The sequence below is a fragment of the Plectropomus leopardus genome, chromosome 7, assembly GCF_008729295.1.
Source record: "Plectropomus leopardus isolate mb chromosome 7, YSFRI_Pleo_2.0, whole genome shotgun sequence".
Lineage (NCBI taxonomy): Eukaryota > Metazoa > Chordata > Actinopteri > Perciformes > Serranidae > Plectropomus > Plectropomus leopardus.
Window position 1 is genome coordinate 12986173 of NC_056469.1, and position 24323 is coordinate 13010495.

The window sequence follows — 24323 nt, forward strand, 5'->3', positions numbered from 1 at the left end:
ATAGCATAGAATGTTGCAAAAAAGTCCAAAAACACCATAAAAAATGCATGTTGAAAAAATGACCGAAAAGGCAAGGCTATAGTATGGCAAAAAATGTCAAAAATGACATGTCCCAAAAACAGTTTAAAACACCTCAAAACAGCATAAAATAGTGTCCCGAGAGACGCCATAGCATAGAAAGTTGCAAAAACGTCCAAAAACACCATAATAATGCATGTTGAAAAAATGACCGAAAAGGCAAGGCTATAGTATGGCAAAAATGTCAAAAATGACATGTCCAAAAACAGTTTAAAACACCTCAAAACAGCATAAAATAGCGTCCTGAGAGCACGCCATAGCATAGAATGTTGCAAAAACGTCCAAAAACACCATAATAAGGCATGTTGAAAAAATGACCGAAAAAGGCAAGGCTATAGTATGGCAAAAAATGTCAAAAATGACATGTCCCAAAAACAGCTGAAAACACCTCAAAACAGCATAAAATAGCGTCCCGAGAGCACGCCATAGCATAGAATGTTGCAAAAACATCCAAAAACACCATAATAATGCATGTTGAAAAAATGACCAAAAGGCAAGGCTATAGTATGGCAAAAAATGTCAAAAATGACATTTCCAAAAAACAGCTGAAAACACCTCAAAACAGCATAAAATAGCGTGCCGAGAGACACGCCATAGCATAGAATGTTGCAAAAACGTCCAAAAACACCATAAAAATGCATGTTGAAAAAATGACCAAAAGGCAAGGCTATAGTATGGCAAAAAATGTCAAAAATGACATGTCCCAAAAAACAGCTGAAAACACCTCAAAACAGCAAAAAATAGCGTCCTGAGAAGCACGCCATAGCATAGAATGTTGCAAAAAAACGTCCAAAAACACCATAATAATGCATGTTGAAAAAATGACCAAAAAGGCAAGGCTATAGTATGGCAAAAAATGTCAAAAATGACATGTCCCAAAAAAACTGCTGAAAACACCTCAAAACAGCACAAAAAATAGCGTCCTGTAGCACGCCATAGCATAGAATGTTGCAAAAACGTCCAAAAACACCATAAAAAGGCATGTTGAAAAAATGACCAAAAAGGCAAGGCTATAGTATGGCAAAAAATGTCAAAAATGACATGTCCCAAAAACAGTTTAAAACACCTCAAAACAGCATAAAATAGCGTCCTGAGAACACGCCATAGCATAGAATGTTGCAAAAACAATGTCCAAAAACACCATAATAATAATGCATGTTGAAAAAATGACCGAAAAGGCAAGGCTATAGTATGGCAAAAATGTCAAAAATGACATGTCCCAAAAACAGCTTAAAAACCTCAAAACAGCATAAAATAGCGTGCCTGAGAGACGCCATAGCATAGAATGTTGCAAAAACGTCCAAAAACACCATAAAAATGCATGTTGAAAAAATGACCAAAAAGGCAAGGCTATAGTATGGCAAAAAATGTCAAAAATGACATGTCCCAAAAACAGCTGAAAACACCTCAAAACAGCATAAAATAGCGTCCCGAGAGACGCCATATAGCATAGAAAGTTGCAAAAACGTCCAAAAACACCATAATAATGCATGTTGAAAAAATGACCGAAAAGGCAAGGCTATAGTATGGCAAAAAATGTCAAAAATGACATTTCCCAAAAACAGCTGAAAACACCTCAAAACAGCATAAAATAGCGTGCAAAGAGACGCCATAGCATAGAATGTTGCAAAAACAGCCAAAAACACCATAATAATGGATGTTGAAAAAATGACCAAAAAGGCAAGGCTATAGTATGGCAAAAAATGTCAAAAATGACATGTCCCAAAAACAGTTTAAAAACACCTCAAAACAGCATAAAATAGCGTGCCTGAGAAACACGCCATAGCATAGAATGTTGCAAAAACGTCAAAAAACACACCATAATAATGCATGTTGAAAAAATGACCGAAAAAAGGCAAGGCTATAGTATGGCAAAAAATGTCAAAAATGACATGTCCCAAAAAAACAGTTTAAAACACCTCAAACAGCATAAAATAGCGCCCTGAGAGACGCCATAGCATAGAATGTTGCAAAAACATCCAAAAACACACAATAATAATGCATGTTGAAAAAATGACCGAAAAAGGCAAGGCTATAGTATGGCAAAAAATGTCAAAAAATGACATGTCCAAAAAAACAGCTAAAAACACCTCAAAACAGCATAAAAAGCGTACAAAGAGACGCCATAGCATAGAATGTTGCAAAAACGTCCAAAAAACACCATAAAATGCATGTTGAAAAAATGACCGAAAAGGGCAAGGCTATAGTATGGCAAAAAATGTCAAAAATGACATGTCCCAAAAACAGCTTAAAACACCTCAAAACAGCATAAAATAGCGTCCCGAGAGACGCCATAGCATAGAATGTTGCAAAAACGTCCAAAAACACCATAAAAATGCATGTTGAAAAAATGACCAAAAAGGCAAGGCTATAGTATGGCAAAAAAAATGTCAAAAATGACATGTCCCAAAAACAGCTTAAAAACACCTCAAAACAGCATAAAATAGCGTGCAAAGAGACGCCATAGCATAGAATGTTGCAAAAACGTCCAAAAACACCATAATAATGCATGTTGAAAAAATGACCGAAAAAGGCAAGGCTATAGTATGGCAAAAATGTCAAAAATGACATGTCCCCAAAAACAGTTGAAAACACCTCAAAACAGCATAAAATAGCGTGCCAGAGACGCCATAGCATAGAATGTTGCAAAAACATCCAAAAACACAATAATAATGCATGTTGAAAAAATGACCAAAAGGCAAGGCTATAGTATGGCAAAAAATGTCAAAAATGACATGTCCCAAAAAACAGCTGAAAACACCTCAAAACAGCATAAAAAAGCGTGCATAAGAAGAGACGCATAGCATAGAATGTTGCAAAAAACGGCCAAAAACACCATAATAATGCATGTTGAAAAAATGACCGAAAAGGGCAAGGCTATAGTATGGCAAAAAATGTCAAAAATGACATGTCCCAAAAACAGTTTAAAACACACTCAAAACAGCATAAAATAGCGTCCCGAGAGACGCCATAGCATAGAATGTTGCAAAAACGTCCAAAAAACCACTATAAAAATGCATGTTGAAAAAATGACCGAAAAGGCAAGGCTATAGTATGGCAAAAAATGTCAAAAATGACATGTCCCAAAAAACAGTTTAAAACACCTCAAAACAGCATAAAATAGCGTCCCGTGAGACACGCCATAGCATAGAATGTTGCAAAAATGTCCAAAAACACCATAAAAATGCATGTTGAAAAAAATGACCGAAAAAAGGCAAGGCTATAGTATGGCAAAAAATGTCAAAAATGACATGTCCCAAAAACAGCTTAAAACACCTCAAAACAGCATAAAATAGCTGTACCAAGAGACGCCATAGCATAGAATGTTGCAAAAACGTCCAAAAACACCATAAAAAACGCATGTTGAAAAAATGACCAAAAGGCAAGGCTATAGTATGGCAAAAATGTCAAAATGACATGTCCCAAAAACAGCTGCCGAAAACACCTCAAAACAGCATACAAAATAGCGTCCTGAGACACGCCATAGCATAGAATGTTGCAAAAACGTCCAAAAACACCATAATAATGCATGTTGAAAAAATGACCGAAAAAAGGCAAGGCTATAGTATGGCAAAAAATGTCAAAATATGACATGTCCCCAAAAACAGTTTAAAACACCTCAAAACAGCATAAAATAGCGTGCAAAGAGACGCCATAGCATAGAATGTTGCAAAAACAGCCAAAAAACACCATTATAATGGATGTTGAAAAAATGACCAAAAAGGCAAGGCTATAGTATGGCAAAAATGTCAAAAATGACATGTCCCAAAAACAGTTTAAAACACCTCAAAACAGCATAAAATAGCGTGCCGAGAGACGCCATAGCATAGAAAGTTGCAAAAACGTCCAAAAAACACCATAATAAGGCATGTTGAAAAAATGACCAAAAAGGCAAGGCTATAGTATGGCAAAAAATGTCAAAAATGACATGTCCCAAAAAACAGCTGAAAACACCTCAAAACAGCATAAAATAGCGTGCCTGAGAAACACGCCATAGCATAGAATGTTGCAAAAACGTCCAAAAACACCATAATAAGGACCATGTTGAAAAAATGACCGAAAAGGCAAGGCTATAGTATGGCAAAAAATGTCAAAAATGACATGTCCCAAAAAACAGCTGAAAACACCTCAAAACAGCATAAAATAGCGTGCCTGAGAGACGCCATAGCATAGAATGTTGCAAAAAAGTCCAAAAACACCATAATAATGCATGTTGAAAAAATGACCGAAAAGGCAAGGCTATAGTATGGCAAAAAATGTCAAAAATGACATGTCCCAAAAACAGCTGAAAAACACCTCAAAACAGCATAAAATAGCGTGCCAAGAGACACCCATAGCATAGAATGTTGCAAAAACAGCCAAAAACACCATAATAATGCATGTTGAAAAAATGACCGAAAAGGCAAGGCTATAGTATGGCAAAAAATGTCAAAAATGACATGTCCCAAAAACAGCTGAAAACACCTCAAAACAGCATAAAATAGCGTCCTGTGAGAAACACGCCATAGCATAGAATGTTGCAAAAACATCCAAAAACACCATAATAATGCATGTTGAAAAAATGACCGAAAAGGCAAGGCTATAGTATGGCAAAAAATGTCAAAAATATGACATGTCCCAAAAACAGCTGAAAACACTCAAAACAGCATAAAATAGCGTCCAAAGACGCCATAGCATAGAATGTTGCAAAAACGTCCAAAAACACACCATAATAATGCATGTTGAAAAAATGACCGAAAAGGCAAGGCTATAGTATGGCAAAAAATGTCAAAATATGACATGTCCCAAAAACAGCTTTAAAACACCTCAAAACAGCATAAAATAGCGTGCCAAGAGAGACGCCATAGCATAGAAATGTTGCAAAAAAAACGTCCAAAAACACCATAATAAGGCATGTTGAAAAATGACCGAAAAGGCAAGGCTATAGTATGGCAAAAAATGTCAAAATGACATGTCCCAAAAAACAGCTGAAAAACACCTCAAAACAGCATAAAATAGCGTGCAAAGAGACGCCATAGCATAGAATGTTGCAAAAACAGCCAAAAACACCATAATAATGCATGTTGAAAAAATGACCAAAAAGGCAAGGCTATAGTATGGCAAAAAATGTCAAAATATGACATGTCCCAAAAACAGCTTAAAAACACCTCAAAAAACAGCATAAAATAGCGTGCCAAGAGACGCCATAGCATAGAAAGTTGCAAAAACGTCCAAAAAACACCATAATAAGCATGTTGAAAAAATGACCAAAAAGGCAAGGCTATAGTATGGCAAAAAATGTCAAAAAATGACATGTCCCAAAAAAAACAGCTTAAAACACACTCAAAACAGCATAAAATAGCGTCCCGAGACACGCCATAGCATAGAATGTGTTGCAAAAACAGGCCAAAAACACACATAAAAAATGCATGTTGAAAAAATGACCGAAAAGGCAAGGCTATAGTATGGCAAAAAATGTCAAAAATGACATGTCCCAAAAACAGCTTAAAACACCTCAAAACAGCATAAAATAGCGTGCCAAGAGACGCCATAGCATAGAATGTTGCAAAAAAAACGCCAAAAACACATAAAAATGCATGTTGAAAAAATGACCGAAAAGGCAAGGCTATAGTATGGCAAAAAATGTCAAAATATGACATGTCCCAAAAACAGCTGAAAACACCTCAAAACAGCATAAAATAGCGTGCCAAGAGCACGCCATAGCATAGAATGTTGCAAAAACGTCCAAAAACACCATAATAATGCATGTTGAAAAAATGACCGAAAAAGGCAAGGCTATAGTATGGCAAAAAATGTCAAAATATGACATGTCCCAAAAACAGTTTAAAACACCTCAAAACAGCATAAAATAGCGTGCCAAGAGACGCCATAGCATAGAATGTTGCAAAAACAGAAAAACACCATAATAATGCATGTTGAAAAAATGACCAAAAAGGCAAGGCTATAGTATGGCAAAAATGTCAAAAATGACATGTCCAAAAAACAGCTTAAAACACCTTCAAAACAGCATAAAAAATAGCGTCACGAGAGACGCCATAGCATAGAAAATGTTGCAAAAAACGTCCAAAAAAACACCATAATAAGGCATGTTGAAAAAATGACCAAAAAGGCAAGGCTATAGTATGGCAAAAAATGTCAAAAATATGACATGTCCCAAAAACAGCTGAAAACACCTCAAAACAGCATAAAATAGCGTGCTGTGGCACACCATAGCATAGAATGTTGCAAAAAAAAGGTCCAAAAACACCATAATAATGCATGTTGAAAAAATGACCGAAAAGGCAAGGCTATAGTATGGCAAAAAATGTCAAAAATGACATGTCCCAAAAAACAGCTGAAAAACACCTCAAAACAGCATAAAATAGTGTGCTAGACGCCATAGCATAGAATGTTGCAAAAACGGCCAAAAACACCATAATAATGCATGTTGAAAAAATGACCGAAAAGGCAAGGCTATAGTATGGCAAAAATGTCAAAATATGACATGTCCCAAAAACAGCTGAAAACACCTCAAAACAGCATAAAATAGCGTGCCAAAACACATAGCATAGAATGTTGCAAAAACAACAGCCAAAAACACCATAATAATGCATGTTGAAAAAATGACCGAAAAGGCAAGGCTATAGTATGGCAAAAAATGTCAAAAATGACATGTCCCAAAAAACAGCTGAAAACACCTCAAAACAGCATAAAATAGCGTGTGTGACACGCCATAGCATAGAATGTTGCAAAAACATCCAAAAACACACCATAATAATGCATGTTGAAAAAATGACCGAAAAGGCAAGGCTATAGTATGGCAAAAAATGTCAAAAATGACATTTCCCAAAAAACAGCTGAAAACACCTCAAAACAGCATAAAAATAGCGTGCCTGAAGTACGCCATAGCATAGAATGTTGCAAAAACGGCCAAAAACACCATAATAATGCATGTTGAAAAAATGACCGAAAAGGCAAGGCTATAGTATGGCAAAAAATGTCAAAATATGACATGTCCCAAAAACAGTTTAAAAACACCTCAAAACAGCATAAAATAGCGTGCACGAGAGACGCCATAGCATAGAAAGTTGCAAAAACGTCCAAAAACACCATAATAAGGCATGTTGAAAAAATGACCGAAAAGGCAAGGCTATAGTATGGCAAAAAATGTCAAAATATGACATTTCCCAAAAAACAGCTGAAAAACACCTCAAAACAGCATAAAATAGCGTGCATACAAGACGCGCCATAGCATAGAATGTTGCAAAAAACAGCCAAAAACACCATAATAATGCATGTTGAAAAAATGACCAAAAAGGCAAGGCTATAGTATGGCAAAAAATGTCAAAAATGACATGTCCCAAAAACAGTTTAAAAACACCTTCAAAACAGCATAAAAATAGCGTGCAAGAGACGCCATAGCATAGAATGTTGCAAAAAAAAAGTCAAAAACACCATAAAAATGCATGTTGAAAAAATGACCAAAAAGGCAAGGCTATAGTATGGCAAAAATGTCAAAAATGACATGTCCCAAAAACAGTTTAAAACACCTCAAAACAGCATAAAATAGCGTGCATCCCGAACACGCCATAGCATAGAATGTTGCAAAAAAAGGTCCAAAAACAATATAAAAACGCATGTTGAAAAAATGACCGAAAAGGCAAGGCTATAGTATGGCAAAAAATGTCAAAAATGACATGTCCCAAAAAAACAGTTTAAAACACCTCAAAACAGCATAAAATAGCTGTAAAAAGACGCCATAGCATAGAATGTTGCAAAAACGTCCAAAAACACCATAAAAATGCATGTTGAAAAAATGACCGAAAAGGCAAGGCTATAGTATGGCAAAAAATGTCAAAAATGACATTTCCCAAAAACAGCTTAAAACACCTCAAAACAGCATAAAATAGCGTGCCTGTAGCACGCCATAGCATAGAATGTTGCAAAAACGTCCAAAAACACCATAATAAGGACGCATGTTGAAAAAATGACCGAAAAGGCAAGGCTATAGTATGGCAAAAAATGTCAAAAATGACATTTCCCAAAAACAGTTTAAAACACCTCAAAACAGCATAAAATAGCGTGCAAAAGACGCCATAGCATAGAATGTTGCAAAAAACAGCCAAAAACACCATAATATAATGGATGTTGAAAAAATGACCAAAAAGGCAAGGCTATAGTATGGCAAAAAAATGTCAAAAATTATGACATTCCCAAAAACAGTTTAAAAACACTTCAAAACAGCATAAAATAGCGTGCAAGAGACGCCATAGCATAGAATGTTGCAAAAACGTCCAAAAACACCATAATAAGGCATGTTGAAAAAATGACCAAAAAGGCAAGGCTATAGTATGGCAAAAAATGTCAAAAATTATGACATTCCCAAAAACAGCTGAAAACACCTCAAAACAGCATAAAATAGCGTGCCTGTGGACACACCATAGCATAGAATGTTGCAAAAACGTCCAAAAACACCATAATAAACCATGTTGAAAAAATGACCGAAAAGGCAAGGCTATAGTATGGCAAAAATGTCAAAAATGACATGTCCCAAAAACAGCTGAAAACACCTCAAAACAGCATAAAATAGCGTGTCCAAGAAACACGCCATAGCATAGAATGTTGCAAAAAAACGTCCAAAAACACCATAATAAATGCATGTTGAAAAAATGACCGAAAAGGCAAGGCTATAGTATGGCAAAAAATGTCAAAAATGACATTTCCAAAAAACAGCTGAAAACACCTCAAAACAGCATAAAAATAGCGTGCAAGAAAACACGCCATAGCATAGAATGTTGCAAAAACAAAAACACCATTATAAAATGCATGTTGAAAAAATGACCGAAAAGGCAAGGCTATAGTATGGCAAAAAATGTCAAAAATGACACATGTCCCAAAAACAGCTGAAAACACCTCAAAACAGCATAAAATAGCGTGCTAAAACACGCCATAGCATAGAATGTTGCAAAAAACATCCAAAAACACCATAATAATGCATGTTGAAAAAATGACCGAAAAGGCAAGGCTATAGTATGGCAAAAAATGTCAAAAATGACATTTCCCAAAAAACAGCTGAAAACACCTCAAAACAGCATAAAATAGCGTGCCCTGAGACACGCCATAGCATAGAATGTTGCAAAAACGTCCAAAAAACACTATAATAATGCATGTTGAAAAAATGACCGAAAAGGCAAGGCTATAGTATGGCAAAAAATGTCAAAAATGACATTTCCCAAAAACAGTTTAAAACACCTCAAAACAGCATAAAATAGCGTGCCGAGAGACGCCATAGCATAGAAAATGTTGCAAAAACGGCCAAAAACACCATAATAAGGCATGTTGAAAAAATGACCGAAAAGGCAAGGCATAGTATGGCAAAAAATGTCAAAAATGACATTCCCAAAAAACAGCTGAAAACACCTCAAAACAGCATAAAATAGCGTGCAAAGAGACACGCCATAGCATAAATGTTGCAAAAACAGCCAAAAACACCATTATAATGCATGTTGAAAAAAAATGACCAAAAAGGCAAGGCTATAGTATGGCAAAAAATGTCAAAAATGACATGTCCCAAAAACAGCTTAAAACACCTCAAAACAGCATAAAATAGCGTGCACGAGAGACACCATAGCATAGAAAGTTGCAAAAAAAAAAACGTCAAAAAACACCATAATAAGGCATGTTGAAAAAAATGACCAAAAAGGCAAGGCTATAGTATGGCAAAAAATGTCAAAAATGACATGTCCCAAAAACAGCTGAAAACACTCAAAACAGCATAAAATAGCGTGCCTGTGGCACGCCATAGCATACAGAATGTTGCAAAAAAACGGCCAAAAACACCATAATAATGCATGTTGAAAAAAATGACCGAAAAGGCAAGGCTATAGTATGGCAAAAATGTCAAAAATGACATGTCCCAAAAACAGTTTAAAACACCTCAAAACAGCATAAAATAGCGTGCCAGAACACGCATAGCATAGAATGTTGCAAAAAAACGTCCAAAAACACACCATAAAAATGCATGTTGAAAAAAATGACCGAAAAGGCAAGGCTATAGTATGGCAAAAAATGTCAAAAATGACATGTCCAAAAACAGCTGAAAACAACTCAAAACAGCATAAAATAGCGTGCTAGAACACGCATAGCATAGAATGTTGCAAAAACAGCCAAAAACACCATAATTAATGCATGTTGAAAAAATGACCGAAAAGGCAAGGCTATAGTATGGCAAAAATGTCAAAAATGACATTTCCCAAAAACAGCTTAAAACACCTCAAAACAGCATAAAAATAGCGTGCCAAGAGACGCCATAGCATAGAATGTTGCAAAAACGGCCAAAAACACCATAATAAGCATGTTGAAAAAATGACCAAAAAGGCAAGGCTATAGTATGGCAAAAAATGTCAAAAAATGACATTCCCAAAAAACAGCTTTAAAACACCTCAAAACAGCATAAAATAGCATGCTGTGAGTTGAAAAAACGCCATAGCATAGAATGTTGCAAAAACGTCCAAAAACACCATAATAATGCATGTTGAAAAAATGACCGAAAAGGCAAGGCTATAGTATGGCAAAAAAAATGTCAAAAATGACATTTCCCAAAAACAGTTTAAAACACCTCAAAACAGCATAAAATAGCGTGCAAGACGCCATAGCATAGAATGTTGCAAAAACGTCCAAAAACACCATAATAAGCATGTTGAAAAAATGACCGAAAAAGCAAGGCTATAGTATGGCAAAAAATGTCAAAAATGACATTCCCAAAAACAGTTTAAAACACCTCAAAACAGCATAAAATAGCGTGTAACAAGAGACGCCATAGCATAGAATGTTGCAAAAACGGCCAAAAAACACCATAAAAAATGCATGTTGAAAAAATGACCGAAAAGGCAAGGCTATAGTATGGCAAAAATGTCAAAAATGACATGTCCCAAAAACAGTTTAAAACACCTCAAAACAGCATAAAATAGCGTGCCTGTGACACGCCATAGCATAGAATGTGCAAAAACGTCCAAAAACACCATAATAAGGCATGTTGAAAAAATGACCGAAAAGGCAAGGCTATAGTATGGCAAAAATGTCAAAAATATGACATGTCCCAAAAAACTGTTTAAACACCTCAAAACAGCATAAAATAGCGTGCCTGAGGCATGCCATAGCATAGAATGTTGCAAAAAGGCCAAAAACACCATTAAAATTCATGTTGAAAAAATGACCGAAAAGGCAAGGCTATAGTATGGCAAAAATGTCAAATATGACATTCCCAAAAACAGTTTAAAACACCTCAAAACAGCATAAAATAGCGTCCTGTGGCACGCCATAGCATAGAATGTTGCAAAAACGTCAAAAAACACAATAATAATGCATGTTGAAAAAATGACTGAAAAGGCAAGGCTATAGTATGGCAAAAAATGTCAAAAATGACATTTCCCAAAAAAACAGCTAAAAACACCTCAAAACAGCATAAAATAGCGTGCTGTGGCACGCCATAGCATAGAATGTTGCAAAAAAAAGTCCAAAAACACCATAAAAACGCATGTTGAAAAAATGACCGAAAAGGCAAGGCTATAGTATGGCAAAAAATGTCAAAAATGACATGTCCCAAAAACAGTTTAAAAAACACTCAAAACAGCATGAAATAGCTGTACCAAGAGACGCCATAGCATAGAATGTGCAAAAACGTCCAAAAACACCATAAAAAAACGCATGTTGAAAAAATGACCGAAAAGGCAAGGCTATAGTATGGCAAAAAATGTCAAAAATGACATATCCCAAAAACAGTTTAAAACACCTCAAAACAGCATAAAATAGCGTCCCGTGGCGCCATAGCATAGAATGTTGCAAAAACGTCCAAAAACACCATAATAAGGCATGTTGAAAAAATGACCGAAAAGGCAAGGCTATAGTATGGCAAAAAATGTCAAAATATGACATGTCCAAAAACAGTTTAAAACACCTCAAAACAGCATAAAAAGCATACAGAGAGACGCCATAGCATAGAATGTTGCAAAAACTGCCAAAAACACCATAATGATGCATGTTGAAAAAAATGACCGAAAAGGCAAGGCTATAGTATGGCAAAAAATGTCAAAATATGACATGTCCTAAAAAAAGTTTAAAAACACCTCAAAATAGCATAAAATAGCGTGCCAAAACACACCATAGCATAGAATGTTGCAAAAAAATCCAAAAACACCATAATAATGCATGTTGAAAAAATGACCAGAAAAGGCAAGGCTATAGTATGGCAAAAAAAAATGTCAAATATGGCATTTCCTAAAAAAAGTTTAAAACACCTCAAAAACAGCATAAATAGCATTCCAAGGCACGCCATAGCATAGAATGTTGCAAAAAAAACCAAAAACACCATAATTATGCATGTTGAAAAAATGACCGAAAAGGCAAGGCTATAGTATGGCAAAAATGTCAAAAATGACATGTCCAAAAACAGTTTAAAACACCTCAAAACAGCATAAAAAGCATGCAAAAGACGCCATAGCATAGAATGTTGCAAAAACGTCCAAAAACACCATAATAAGGACCGTTGAAAAAATGACCGAAAAGGCAAGGCTATAGTATGGCAAAAAATGTCAAAAATGACATTTCCCAAAAACAGTTTAAAACACCTCAAAACAGCAATAAAAAGCATGCAAAGAGACACCCATAGCATAGAATGTTGCAAAAAACACGCCAAAAACACCATTATAATGGATGTTGAAAAAATGACCAAAAAGGCAAGGCTATAGTATGGCAAAAATGTCAAAAATGACATATTTCCCAAAAACAGTTTAAAACACTTCAAACATCATAAAATAGCGTCACGAGAGACGCCATAGCATAGAAAGTTGCAAAAACGTCGAAAAAACCATAATAAGGCACATGTGAAAAAATGACCAAAAAGGCAAGGCTATAGTATGGCAAAAAATGTCAAAAATTACATTTCCCAAAAAACAGCTGAAAACACCTCAAAACAGCATAAAATAGCGTCCTGTGGCACACCATAGCATAGAATGTTGCAAAAACGTCCAAAAACACCATAATAAGGACATGTTGAAAAAATGACCGAAAAGGCAAGGCTATAGTATGGCAAAAAATGTCAAAAATGACATTTCCCAAAAAACAGCTGAAAACACCTCAAAACAGCATAAAATAGTGTCCTGTAGTACGCCATAGCATAGAATGTTGCAAAAACGTCCAAAAACACCATAATAATGCATGTTGAAAAAATGACCGAAAAGGCAAGGCTATAGTATGGCAAAAAATGTCAAAACTGAAAAACATTTCACCTCAAAACAGCATAAAATAGCGTGAAAACACACATAGCATAGATTGTTGCAAAAACAGCCAAAAACACCATTATAATGGATGTTGAAAAAATGACCAAAAGGCAAGGCTATAGTAAGGCAAAAAATGTCAAAAATGACATTTCCCAAAAAACAGCTGAAAACACCTCAAAACAGCATAAAATAGCGTCCTGTGGCACGCCATAGCATAGAATGTTGCAAAAACATCCAAAAACACCATAATAAGGATGTTGCAAAAATGACCGAAAAGGCAAGGCTATAGTATGGCAAAAAATGTCAAAACTGACATTCCCAAAAAACAGCTGAAAACACCTCAAAACAGCATAAAATAGCGTCCTGTAGACACGCCATAGCATAGAATGTTGCAAAAACGTCCAAAAACACTATAATAATGCATGTTGAAAAAATGACCGAAAAGGCAAGGCTATAGTATGGCAAAAAATGTCAAAACTGACATTTCCCAAAAACAGTTTAAAACACCTTCAAACAGCATAAAATAGCGTCACGAGAGACGCCATAGCATAGAAAGTTGCAACAACGTCCAAAAACACCATAATAAGGCACATTGCAAAAATGACCGAAAAGGCAAGGCTATAGTATGGCAAAAAATGTCAAAACTGACATTTCCCAAAAAACAGCTGAAAACACCTCAAAACAGCAATAAAAAGCATACAAAGAGACGCCATAGCATACACTGTTGCAAAAACAGCCAAAAACACCATTATAATGGATGTTGAAAAAAATGACCAAAAAGGCAAGGCTATAGTATGGCAAAAAATGTCAAAAATTACATTTCCCAAAAACAGTTTAAAACATCTTCAAACATCATAAAATAGCGTCACGAGAGACGCCATAGCATAGAAAGTTGCAAAAACGTCGAAAAACACCATAATAAGGCACATTGCAAAAAAATGACCAAAAAGGCAAGGCTATAGTATGGCAAAAAATGTCAAAAATTACATTTCCAAAAAACAGCTGAAAACACCTCAAAACAGCATAAAATAGCGTCCTGTGGCACGCAATAGCATACATTGTTGCAAAAACGTCCAAAAACACCATAATAATGCATGTTGAAAAAATGACCGAAAGGCAAGGCTATAGTATGGCAAAAAATGTCAAAAATGACATATCCCAAAAACAGTTTAAAACACCTCAAAACAGCATGCAATACTGTAACAAGAGCATAGAACGTTGCAAAAACGTCCAAAAACACTATAAAAACGCATGTTGAAAAAATGACCGAAAAGGCAAGGCTATAGTATGGCAAAAAATGTCAAAACTGACATTTCCCAAAAAGCATAAAACTGAAAACACATAGCATACATTGTTGCAAAAACAGCCAAAAACACCATTATAATGGATGTTGAAAAAATGACCGAAAAGGCAAGGCTATAGTATGGCAAATAATGTCAAAAATGACATTTCCCAAAAACAGTTTTTAAAACAGCATAAAACAGCGTCCCAAGAGACGCCATAGCATAGAAAGTTGCAACAACGTCCAAAAACACCATAATAAGGCACGTTGCAAAAATGACCAAAAAGGCAAGGCTATAGTATGGCAAAAAATGTCAAAACTGACATTCCCAAAAAACTGCCGAAAACACCTCAAAACAGCACAAAATAGCATCCTGTGGCACGCCATAGCATAGCATAGAATGTTGCAAAAACGTCCAAAAACACTATAATAATGCATGTTGAAAAAATGACCGAAAAGGCAAGGCTATAGTATGGCAAAAAATGTCAAAACTGACATTTCCCAAAAACAGTTTAAAACACCTTCAAACAGCATAAAATAGCGTCACGAGAGACGCCATAGCATAGAAAGTTGCAACAACGTCCAAAAACACCATAATAAGGCACATTGCAAAAATGACCGAAAAGGCAAGGCTATAGTATGGCAAAAAATGTCAAAAATGACATGACATTTTCCAAAAAACAGTTTAAAACACCTCAAAACAGCATGCAATACTGTAACAAGAGACGCCATAGCATACATTGTTGCAAAAACGGCCAAAAACACCATAGTAATGGATGTTGAAAAAATGACCGAAAGGGCAAGGCCATAGTATGGCCAAAAATGTCAAAAATGACATTTCCCAAAAACAGTTTAAAACACCTCAAAACAGCATAAAATGGCGTCCTGTGGCACGCCATAGCATAGAATGTTGAAAAACGTCCAAAAACACCATAATAAGGCACGTTGCAAAAATGACCGAAAAGGCAAGCCCATAGTATGGCCAAAAATGTCAAAAAATAACATTTCCCAAAAAAAGCTGTTTAAGACACCTAGAAACAGCATAAAATAGCGCCCTGAGGCATGCCATACCATAGAATGTTGCAAAAACAGCCAAAAACACCATTAAAATTCATGTTGAAAAAATGACCGAAAAGGCAAGGCTATAGTATGACAAGAAATGTCAAATATGACATTTCCCAAAAACAGTTTTAAAACACCTCAAAACAGCATAAAATAGCATCCTGTGGCACGCTATAGCATAGAATGTTGCAGAAGCATCCAAAAACACAATAATAATGCATGTTGAAAGAGTGACTGAAAAGGCAAGGCTATAGTATGGCAAAAAATGTCAAAAATGACATTTCCCAAAAAACAGCTAAAAACACCTCAAAACAGCATAAAATAGCGTCCTGTGGCACGCCATAGCATAGAATGTTGCAAAAACGTCCAAAAACACTATAAAAACGCATGTTGCAAAAATGACCGAAAAGGCAAGGCTATAGTATGGCAAAAAATGTCAAAAATGACATGTCCCAAAAACAGTTTAAAAACACCTCAAAACAGCATGAAATACTGTACCAAGAGACGCCATAGCATAGAACGTTGCAAAAACGTCCAAAAAACACTATAAAAACGCATGTTGCAAAAATGACCGAAAAGGGCAAGGCTATAGTATGGCAAAAAATGTCAAAAATGACATATCCCAAAAACAGTTTAAAACACCTCAAAATAGCATAAAATAGCGTCCCGTGGCACGCTATAGCATAGAATGTTGCAACAACGTCCAAAAACACCATAATAAGGCACGTTGCAAAAATGACCGAAAAGGCAAGGCTAAAGTATGGCAAAAAATGTCAAAATATGACATGTCTCAAAAACAGTTTAAAACACCTCAAAACAGCATAAAAAGCATACAGAGAGACGCCATAGCATAGAATGTTGCAAAAACTGCCAAAAACACCATAATGATGCATGTATAAAAAAATAATCGAAAGGGCAAGGCTATAGTATGGCAAAAAATGTCAAAATATGACATATCCTAAAAAAAGTTTAAAAAACCTCAAAATAGCATAAAATAGCGTGCCAATACACACCATAGCACAGAATGTTGCAAAAAAATCCAAAAACACCTTAATAATGCATGTTGAAAAAATGACAGAAAAGGCAAGGCTATAGTATGGCAAAAAAAATGTCAAATATGGCATTTCCTAAAAAAAGTTTAAAACACCTCAAAACAGCATGAAATAGCATTCCAAGGCACGCCATAGCATAGAATGTTGCCAAAACGGCCAAAAACACCATAATTATGCACGTTGAAAAAATGACCAAAGAGGTAAGGCTATAGTATGGCAATAAATGTCGAAAATGACATGTCCAAAAACCAGTTTAAAATACCTCAAAACTGTGTAAAATAGTGTGTTCAGAGAGGCCACAGTATAGAATGTTGCAAAAACGGCCAAAAACACCATAATGTTGCATGTTGAAAAAATGACCGAAAAAGGCAAGGCTATAGTATGGTAAAGTTTAAAACACCTCAAAACAACATAAAATAGCATCCCAAGGCACGCCATAGCATAAAATGTTGCAAAAATGGATAGTATAGAATGCTGATAAAACAGCCAAATACATCATAATACAGCATCTTCAAAAAATTACCTAAAACGTCATAGTAGAGTATGTCGGAAAAATGTCAAAGTATGACGTGTCCACAAAACAGCTGAAAACCACATATTACAGTATGTCAAGACACGTCGTATATTATGTCGAAAAAACGGCCAAATGCATCATAATATAGCATGTTAAAGAACAAAATAAACAAAAAAACACAGTTTAAAAAACGAAATTACAATTATTCTTGATCCTGCTACATCTTTGGAGTTGAAGTTTGAGTTAATAAAATCAGCAGCTTGTACGAAGATTCCATCCAGTTGCTTGGTGATGTTGCTGCTGATGGCAACGTTCAATTCCTGCAGTGCATTTTTTGGACTTGCATTAGAGTCTTGTGTCCAAATGGCCCCCACAAGGTCAGCCCATCCAGTGCAACAGCTTGATCCGGGATGTCAGGTGTTAACCATGTCTCTGTGAAGATGTCCACAGAGCAGTCAAAGATATCCTGTTGCTGAGAGAGACAAAATCACATCTCATACACTTCACTCTCCTGCGATCAGACACTTGACAGAAGATGGCTTGGTAGAGGAACAGCTCCCGCTCAGGCCAGCCCACCATGATACTAACTCTTCTCCCTCTTTTCGTCTGGCACTTTCAATTTCGTTTCTCCCCTCTGGTCCGACCGGCTTGTTGGCATATGCTGTCGGTGGGGACCCTTTTGCGGTCTGCTGCATTAAGTCCAAGCCCCACACAACTTTTTCCAATGCTGATAAGTGCCACTTTATTGTAGAAAAGTTGTGCTTCAGCACAAGGGGCCATGGTGATAAAAAAAAAAAAAACACTGCTGAATGAGCCTTAATCACATCTCAGACAGAAGAAGGCTTGGAAGAGGAACAGCTCTCGGTCCAAGTCGGGTCAGCCTCGCCTTGATACCGGCACTCCTCCCTCTCTTCGTGTGGTGCCTTCAGTTTTGTTTCTCCCCTCTGGTCTGACTCGCCATTCGGCACAGGCCACCAATGGAAATCCTCTCGCGGTCTGCTGCATTTAGTCCAAACCCCACACAACTTCTCCAGATGTTGATAAGTGCCACTATATTGTAGACAAGTAGTGCCTCAGCAAAAGGGGCCATGGTATCGAAAAAAATAGACAAATATAACAAAAAAGTAGCACGGATTTGCGGAGCTACCGGCTGCTGTATCAACATGTGCTGCTGTCGTCATAGCCATGATTTTTTTATGATATTTTGTATGACATACTATAGTGTGACTTTTTTATACTCTTTTGAATGATATACTATTTTATTATGTTTTTATGATATTTTGGATGACACTACAGCATGACTTTTTTGTGATTTTTGGTAGACATACTATAGTATAACTGTTTTATGCTGTTTTGGACAACATAATATGGCATGACTCCATTATGATAATTAAGATAAGTCCAAGCTCCATTGGAAAATGGTGGCTGAGATCGCATGTTGTTTGTTCTCCAGAACAAAGGGACAGCCATGTGCCTTAACCCCCAGTGCTTCACCTTTTGCACCTTAGCCAAGAAGAGAAGCTTCTGCTGATCTTCTGGCTCTTGCTCTAAGACCTCTTCCAAGGAAGGTTGTGGGTCCAGGGGGACCTGCTCTGCTCTTCCCCTGCTTTCACACCAAAACTCACAGCAGGCGCTACAACCTGGTCTCGGCTCTTCTCCTCAAGCCTGAAGAGACCTTCAAGAAGTTAGAAAGCCTGAACTAACTTCTTAAGCCACAAGGAGAACAGAACCAAGATAGCGCTGAACTGCTATCTCGATAAGGACACCAGGACCGGCCAGCCTCATCCTGGATCCTTGGAACTGCACAGTAGGATTGAACCGGAACCACTTTTCCTCAGACAGCAACCCAAAGAACTCTTGGCAAGTACAGTAACATCTGGGCATAGCATTAGGACATAAGCACAGGCTGAGCAAGACTGTTTTCTTGGTCTTTGTCATATCATGTTTGTCATGTATTGACTTAATGCTATTGAATGAGTAATTGTTGTGATATATTGGTAATTAGGTTATTGCTTGGTGTGGAATTTAATTTGTTAATGCTACACAGACAGGGTCTTGCATGCAACTACACATCCATTTTACTAACCATGGCACCCTTTTTACATATTAGTTCACCTACACTCACAAATTGGCTCTCAACAGAAGCACACATAGAAGGAACTTAAGGTTCCTGCCTTTATCTCTGTTTCTTTATGTGACCAACCACATGGTCAGCAAAGGCCTTCCCTCCTCTGCAGCCATCTTTGATCTAGCATCTTGAATCTTGGATCATCTTATTGTAGCTTCTGTTGTTGGTCAATTCACCTCTGCCTCTTGGTTTGTTACATAGACTATATAACAAGGATGGACGACATTGCCCCAGTTACCCCAGCTATGCTGACATGAGGTTAAAATATCCCAGATGGGGGAGTTCCGGCCAAAACACCCGTCCGACCATTCATGAGCAGCTCCATTGAATGTGAGCGCACGGATTGGCTGTCACAGCTGTCAATTATTGCGAAAAAGCCCCCATCTGTGTTATTTAATTACTCATTAAAACCAAACTTTTCATAAAAACAAACACTTGAACAAACACCAGGATGATGAGAACTACCTTCAGTGACAGAAACCATTTTTGGGAAAAAATTTATTTGGCGTGTACTTTGAGTTTTTAGTTTGGCCTATGTCCATTCACTAACATGGAGGGGCTGGCCTTAGGACCTTAGGACCCCCACCCCCATCCCCCACCCCCCGCCCACCCGTCTCTCTCTGTCTCCCTCACACACACACACACATTTACACATCTACATTTGTATACATATTTGTGTATATTAGTAGCTTGGATATATTGTGTGTTAATGATTTTGGAATCATACTTGCTGTCTGCATAATATTGTACAAAAGTGAGTGAATCACCAACTACTGTTAATGTGATAATTTTGGTTATAGTACGTACTATGAAATTTTTATAGTTTTTTTTAAACAACATATGATACAATGACGTTTTAATGATTTTTTTAGTGGCATTCTTCTGGCGTTTTAATGTTTTTTTTAGTGGCATTCTTCTGGCGTTTTAAAGGTTTTTTTAGTGGCATTCTTCTGGCGTTTTAATGGTTTTTTTAGTGGCATTCTTCTGATGTTTTAATGATTTTTTTAGTGGCATTCTTCTGATGTTTTAATGATTTTTTTAGTGGCATTCTTCTGGCGTTTTAATGTTTTTTTAGTGGCATTCTTCTGATGTTTTTATGATTTTTTGAATGACAAACTATACTATGATGTTTTTCTAAACAACATTCTAAACAATGACATTCTTATAATTTGTTAAATGATATACTATATTACAACTTTTTCATGATTTTTTTAAATGACATGCTATATTATGAGATTTTTTATGAAATACTTAATTATGACATTTTGCTGATTTTTTTAACCACATACTATATTACCACATTTTTATGAATTTTCTAACATACTTTGCCATTATATTTTCATGATTTTTCAATGACAAAGTGTACAATCACCTTTTTGATTTTTTGGCAAGACATTGTAAACTTTGACATTTTCATTATTTTTTGAGGACATACTTCACTATTAAATTTTTACAATTTTTTGAACAACACAGTTCACTTTGACATTTTTATGATTTATTTAAACAACATACTATCCCATGACTTAACGATTTCTTAATGACACACTATACTATGACATTTTTATGACATATTATAACGTGACATTAGGATTTTTCCTTTATTATTAAGTTTTTCCGATTTCTTTAACAACACACTATACTATGACAATTTCAACCTGCCTAATCCAGCAGTACTTATTGCAGGAAGCGTATCATCACATTTTTCACATTTTGTAAGACAGAAGCCTCAAGCATCCATAGAAACCAAAGTTCCCAATGGGAGTTCAATGTGTGTCCACAGTTGTGGGACGTAACCAATTAAAACCACACTGAATAATGCATGTAGCACATATTCTTCGTGTACTGTGATACAAAACAAGTGTCCCTACACCACTGGTATACTTAAAATGCCCAATTTATATCTTGGTGGGAGTAGTAGTTTGGCAGTGTCACAGGATGCACATAGTAAAAGGTGGTGCTTCTGCTTACACCTGTATATCCAGTCATGTAGTCAGTATGCTTTTTCTGGACACATTTCAGTCCCCACGGAGAAAGAAAAGTGTAGCAGCCATGCTATTATTCCAGTACACAGTTGAGCTCAGGGGATCAGCTGCATCCAATTTAATGATAAGCTCTGATATAAAACAGAAATATTAGTCTGCCCATGTCCTCTCTCACTGACAGTGCGACAGTGAGTGCTGGGACTTCAGTCTGCATGCACATGCACACAAATATAGTCACAAATCTGGTATCCACATTACTACGTTAATACAGGGCTCGTTACTGGCCTGAAGCACACATTGGACAGAGAGTCTGTGACAGCAAGCCTGTGCTGTGAGCACGTTTTAGAGGATATCATCGTTTTCAAAACACGCGGCCAATCAAATGCTTTGGGATTCACTTAAATACACGTGGGGAAACCAAATTGTGTTATGGGATGCGCTCTTGACTTGCCTCTTACCAGTAGTCAAAACAAAACAAAAAAAAGTCAGCTAAGAACTTATGGGACCATTAAAGGAAAACAGGCTTTCTACCTCAGTGGAAACAAGTATATGCCTAGGTTTTGTATAGTTTTATATATTAATATTACGTATAGAAAACCAAATCTAGGATGGGCTTCTCTATTGTACACATTACACATTATAAATCACCATAATAATGGTAAAAAACCATTTTCATTTTTTGGCTGCAGGTCCAGTGAAAATATACAAGGGGCCAGTAAAACTCTGATCTACTGGCAAGGTGGACTAGTGGGGAAATACATGTTAGGTTGGACACTGATACTACATGTACTATATTGTCTACATGTACTATTATCTGCTATATGTTACCACAAGTTTAAAGTGTAAAGATCTGTTTAATCACAATGTAAAGAGTCTTACAATGAGCTGACTACTGTAACTTTAAATACATGCAGTTAATGTTGGTAATTAAAACTGTACTTAAGCTCCAGAGGACAATACTGCCCCAGTTCTGGATCACACTCAAGGACAGGAAGTACCCTGCAGTGTAGCATAACCCCAAAATAGCCAGACTAAGAACCACACAACTCTCCAGAAGGACCAGCCTCTGGTCACTGCATCTCCTGGCTAGTAAATCTCTAAGTCCACCAGTGTAACTTTAGACTTGCCGATGTAAATAATTGGCCCAGAGTGGATGGAGGGAGGCCAGATAAACTGGTCTCATGATACCTCTCTTGCACAGTGCAGCACAGCAGCCAAAAAGCTTTATCGTCTCTACTTTATTTAGTTTATCAGCTGTGCAGAGTAGCTATATTTCCCCCAAGCTCTGAGGTAATAATGGTACATATAAAGATAGACATCAAAACTGTAGTGTCTGGAGTGCAATTAGGTCTTCATTCACATGAACTATCTAAAGGTAGTTCATGTGGCACTGAAGAAAAATACTTGCCAATGACCCCACTGACCCAGGTGCAATCCCCAGCTGCACTGCTTCTTGTGATTCCAGAATACATCAAACTCAATTATGTTCACGCATGGGAGACATCAAGGGTTAAAAAGATAAAGGGACTGTGGAATTCCTCTATGGCATGGATGTGACAGGTATGTAGAAGATACAGGATGAACTTCAAGGCAATGCAGTGCAATGGTGATGTTAGAGTAAAGCAGAAAATTAAATTATTTCAGACCTGTGAAGGTGAAAATGTGCAGAAGACAGACGATAACATCATTCTAACTCTTATAGTGTGGACTTACCTGTCTGGCAAGCACAAGCAGAGTGACGAAGAAGATAAAGAGGGAGATAGAGCCCATAGTCTTCAGGTCTTTGAGGACTCCTGGTCTTGAAGGGCATACAAAAAAAAAGAATGCATTTGTGAATGGAGAAAGAGACAAGGTAAAAAAAAAAGTTTAAGACAGAGATAAAGGATGGAAAGTGACAAAAATTAAAGCAGGTGTGAAAAAAGTTGAAGACAGAGAGAAAAGTGTAAGAACATTTAATTAAAAATTCAGATTACAATCAGTAGTCTGTGACATGTTTCCCATGATTGGTTAGCAGACCAGTTTATTCCAAGCTGTCACTTAGTTAAGACTGTCACTTCTGCTTAGTTGTGACAAGCACTTGTTTACTATTTGCATTCCAGTTGGTGAGCTTTCCTGCCAGGGCTGCATTCACAAGGAACATTTTTTGAGAGCCAATAAACAACGAGATAATGCTCACCCTGTGCAAAGATTTTGCACCATGAATACACTTCAAGCCCTCATGTTTCCACCATCCTAGCCCTAAAAGTAGGACACCTGTCCAAGACAGAATCAGGCAACTAACCAAGCTCCAGCTATTGTGTGTCCATGTATTGTACTGTGCATGCCAACATACTAATCTCGCTACTGAATATGCTCAAACACACCCAACACCCCCCAAAAAACTTCAGAGGCACTGCTTAAAAAGAGATTAAAAATGCCCCTATTACATCATATAAGTCTACACTGAAACAGACATTTTCAAGCAGTGAAGTCTAAATTTTTCTCTAAACTCTGAATGTGTGAGAAGGCTCAAATAGGACTATTGCATCCTAATTTGTGCAAGAACAGTTTGCATATTAATGGACTCTGACTCTTATCTAGGGCAGAGCTCAGCAGACAACTGAGAAAACAGCCTGCAAGTTCTTCACTTGCCTGGTTCATTATCTTATCAATTCTTTACAGAGTGAATGGCAATGACTGAGGACAGACAGTCTCACATGAAGATAAAAGATGGAAAACACACAAACGGGAAGCAAAAAATCATTTGGCTTCTGACAAAAACTCTTAGTATTGACAAATAAAAAGTTTTATAACTACAGAAAGGACCAAAACTTTTGGAATTGTCATGTCTACCCTCAACACTTCCCTGTTTTGTGTTACTGCTGATCAAAGCTGTACTTTTTGCTTTGGACAGGAAAGTCAATAACTAAAAAGACAACATCCTTGAACTGGATATCAGACAATTTAGACTTGAATTGCTGACACCATGC

General features: G+C 36.6%; 1 protein-coding gene across 1 annotated transcript in view; it reads right to left on the reverse strand.

Annotated features, from left to right (window-relative positions):
• adcy2a (adenylate cyclase 2a) overlaps nt 1-24323 on the reverse strand; it is a 93655-nt gene that overhangs the window by 20958 nt on the left and 48374 nt on the right. The window contains exon 19 of the mRNA XM_042490759.1: nt 23068-23152. Within this exon, the coding sequence (XP_042346693.1) occupies nt 23068-23152 (85 nt within the window). The remainder of the gene's footprint in view (nt 1-23067; nt 23153-24323) is intronic.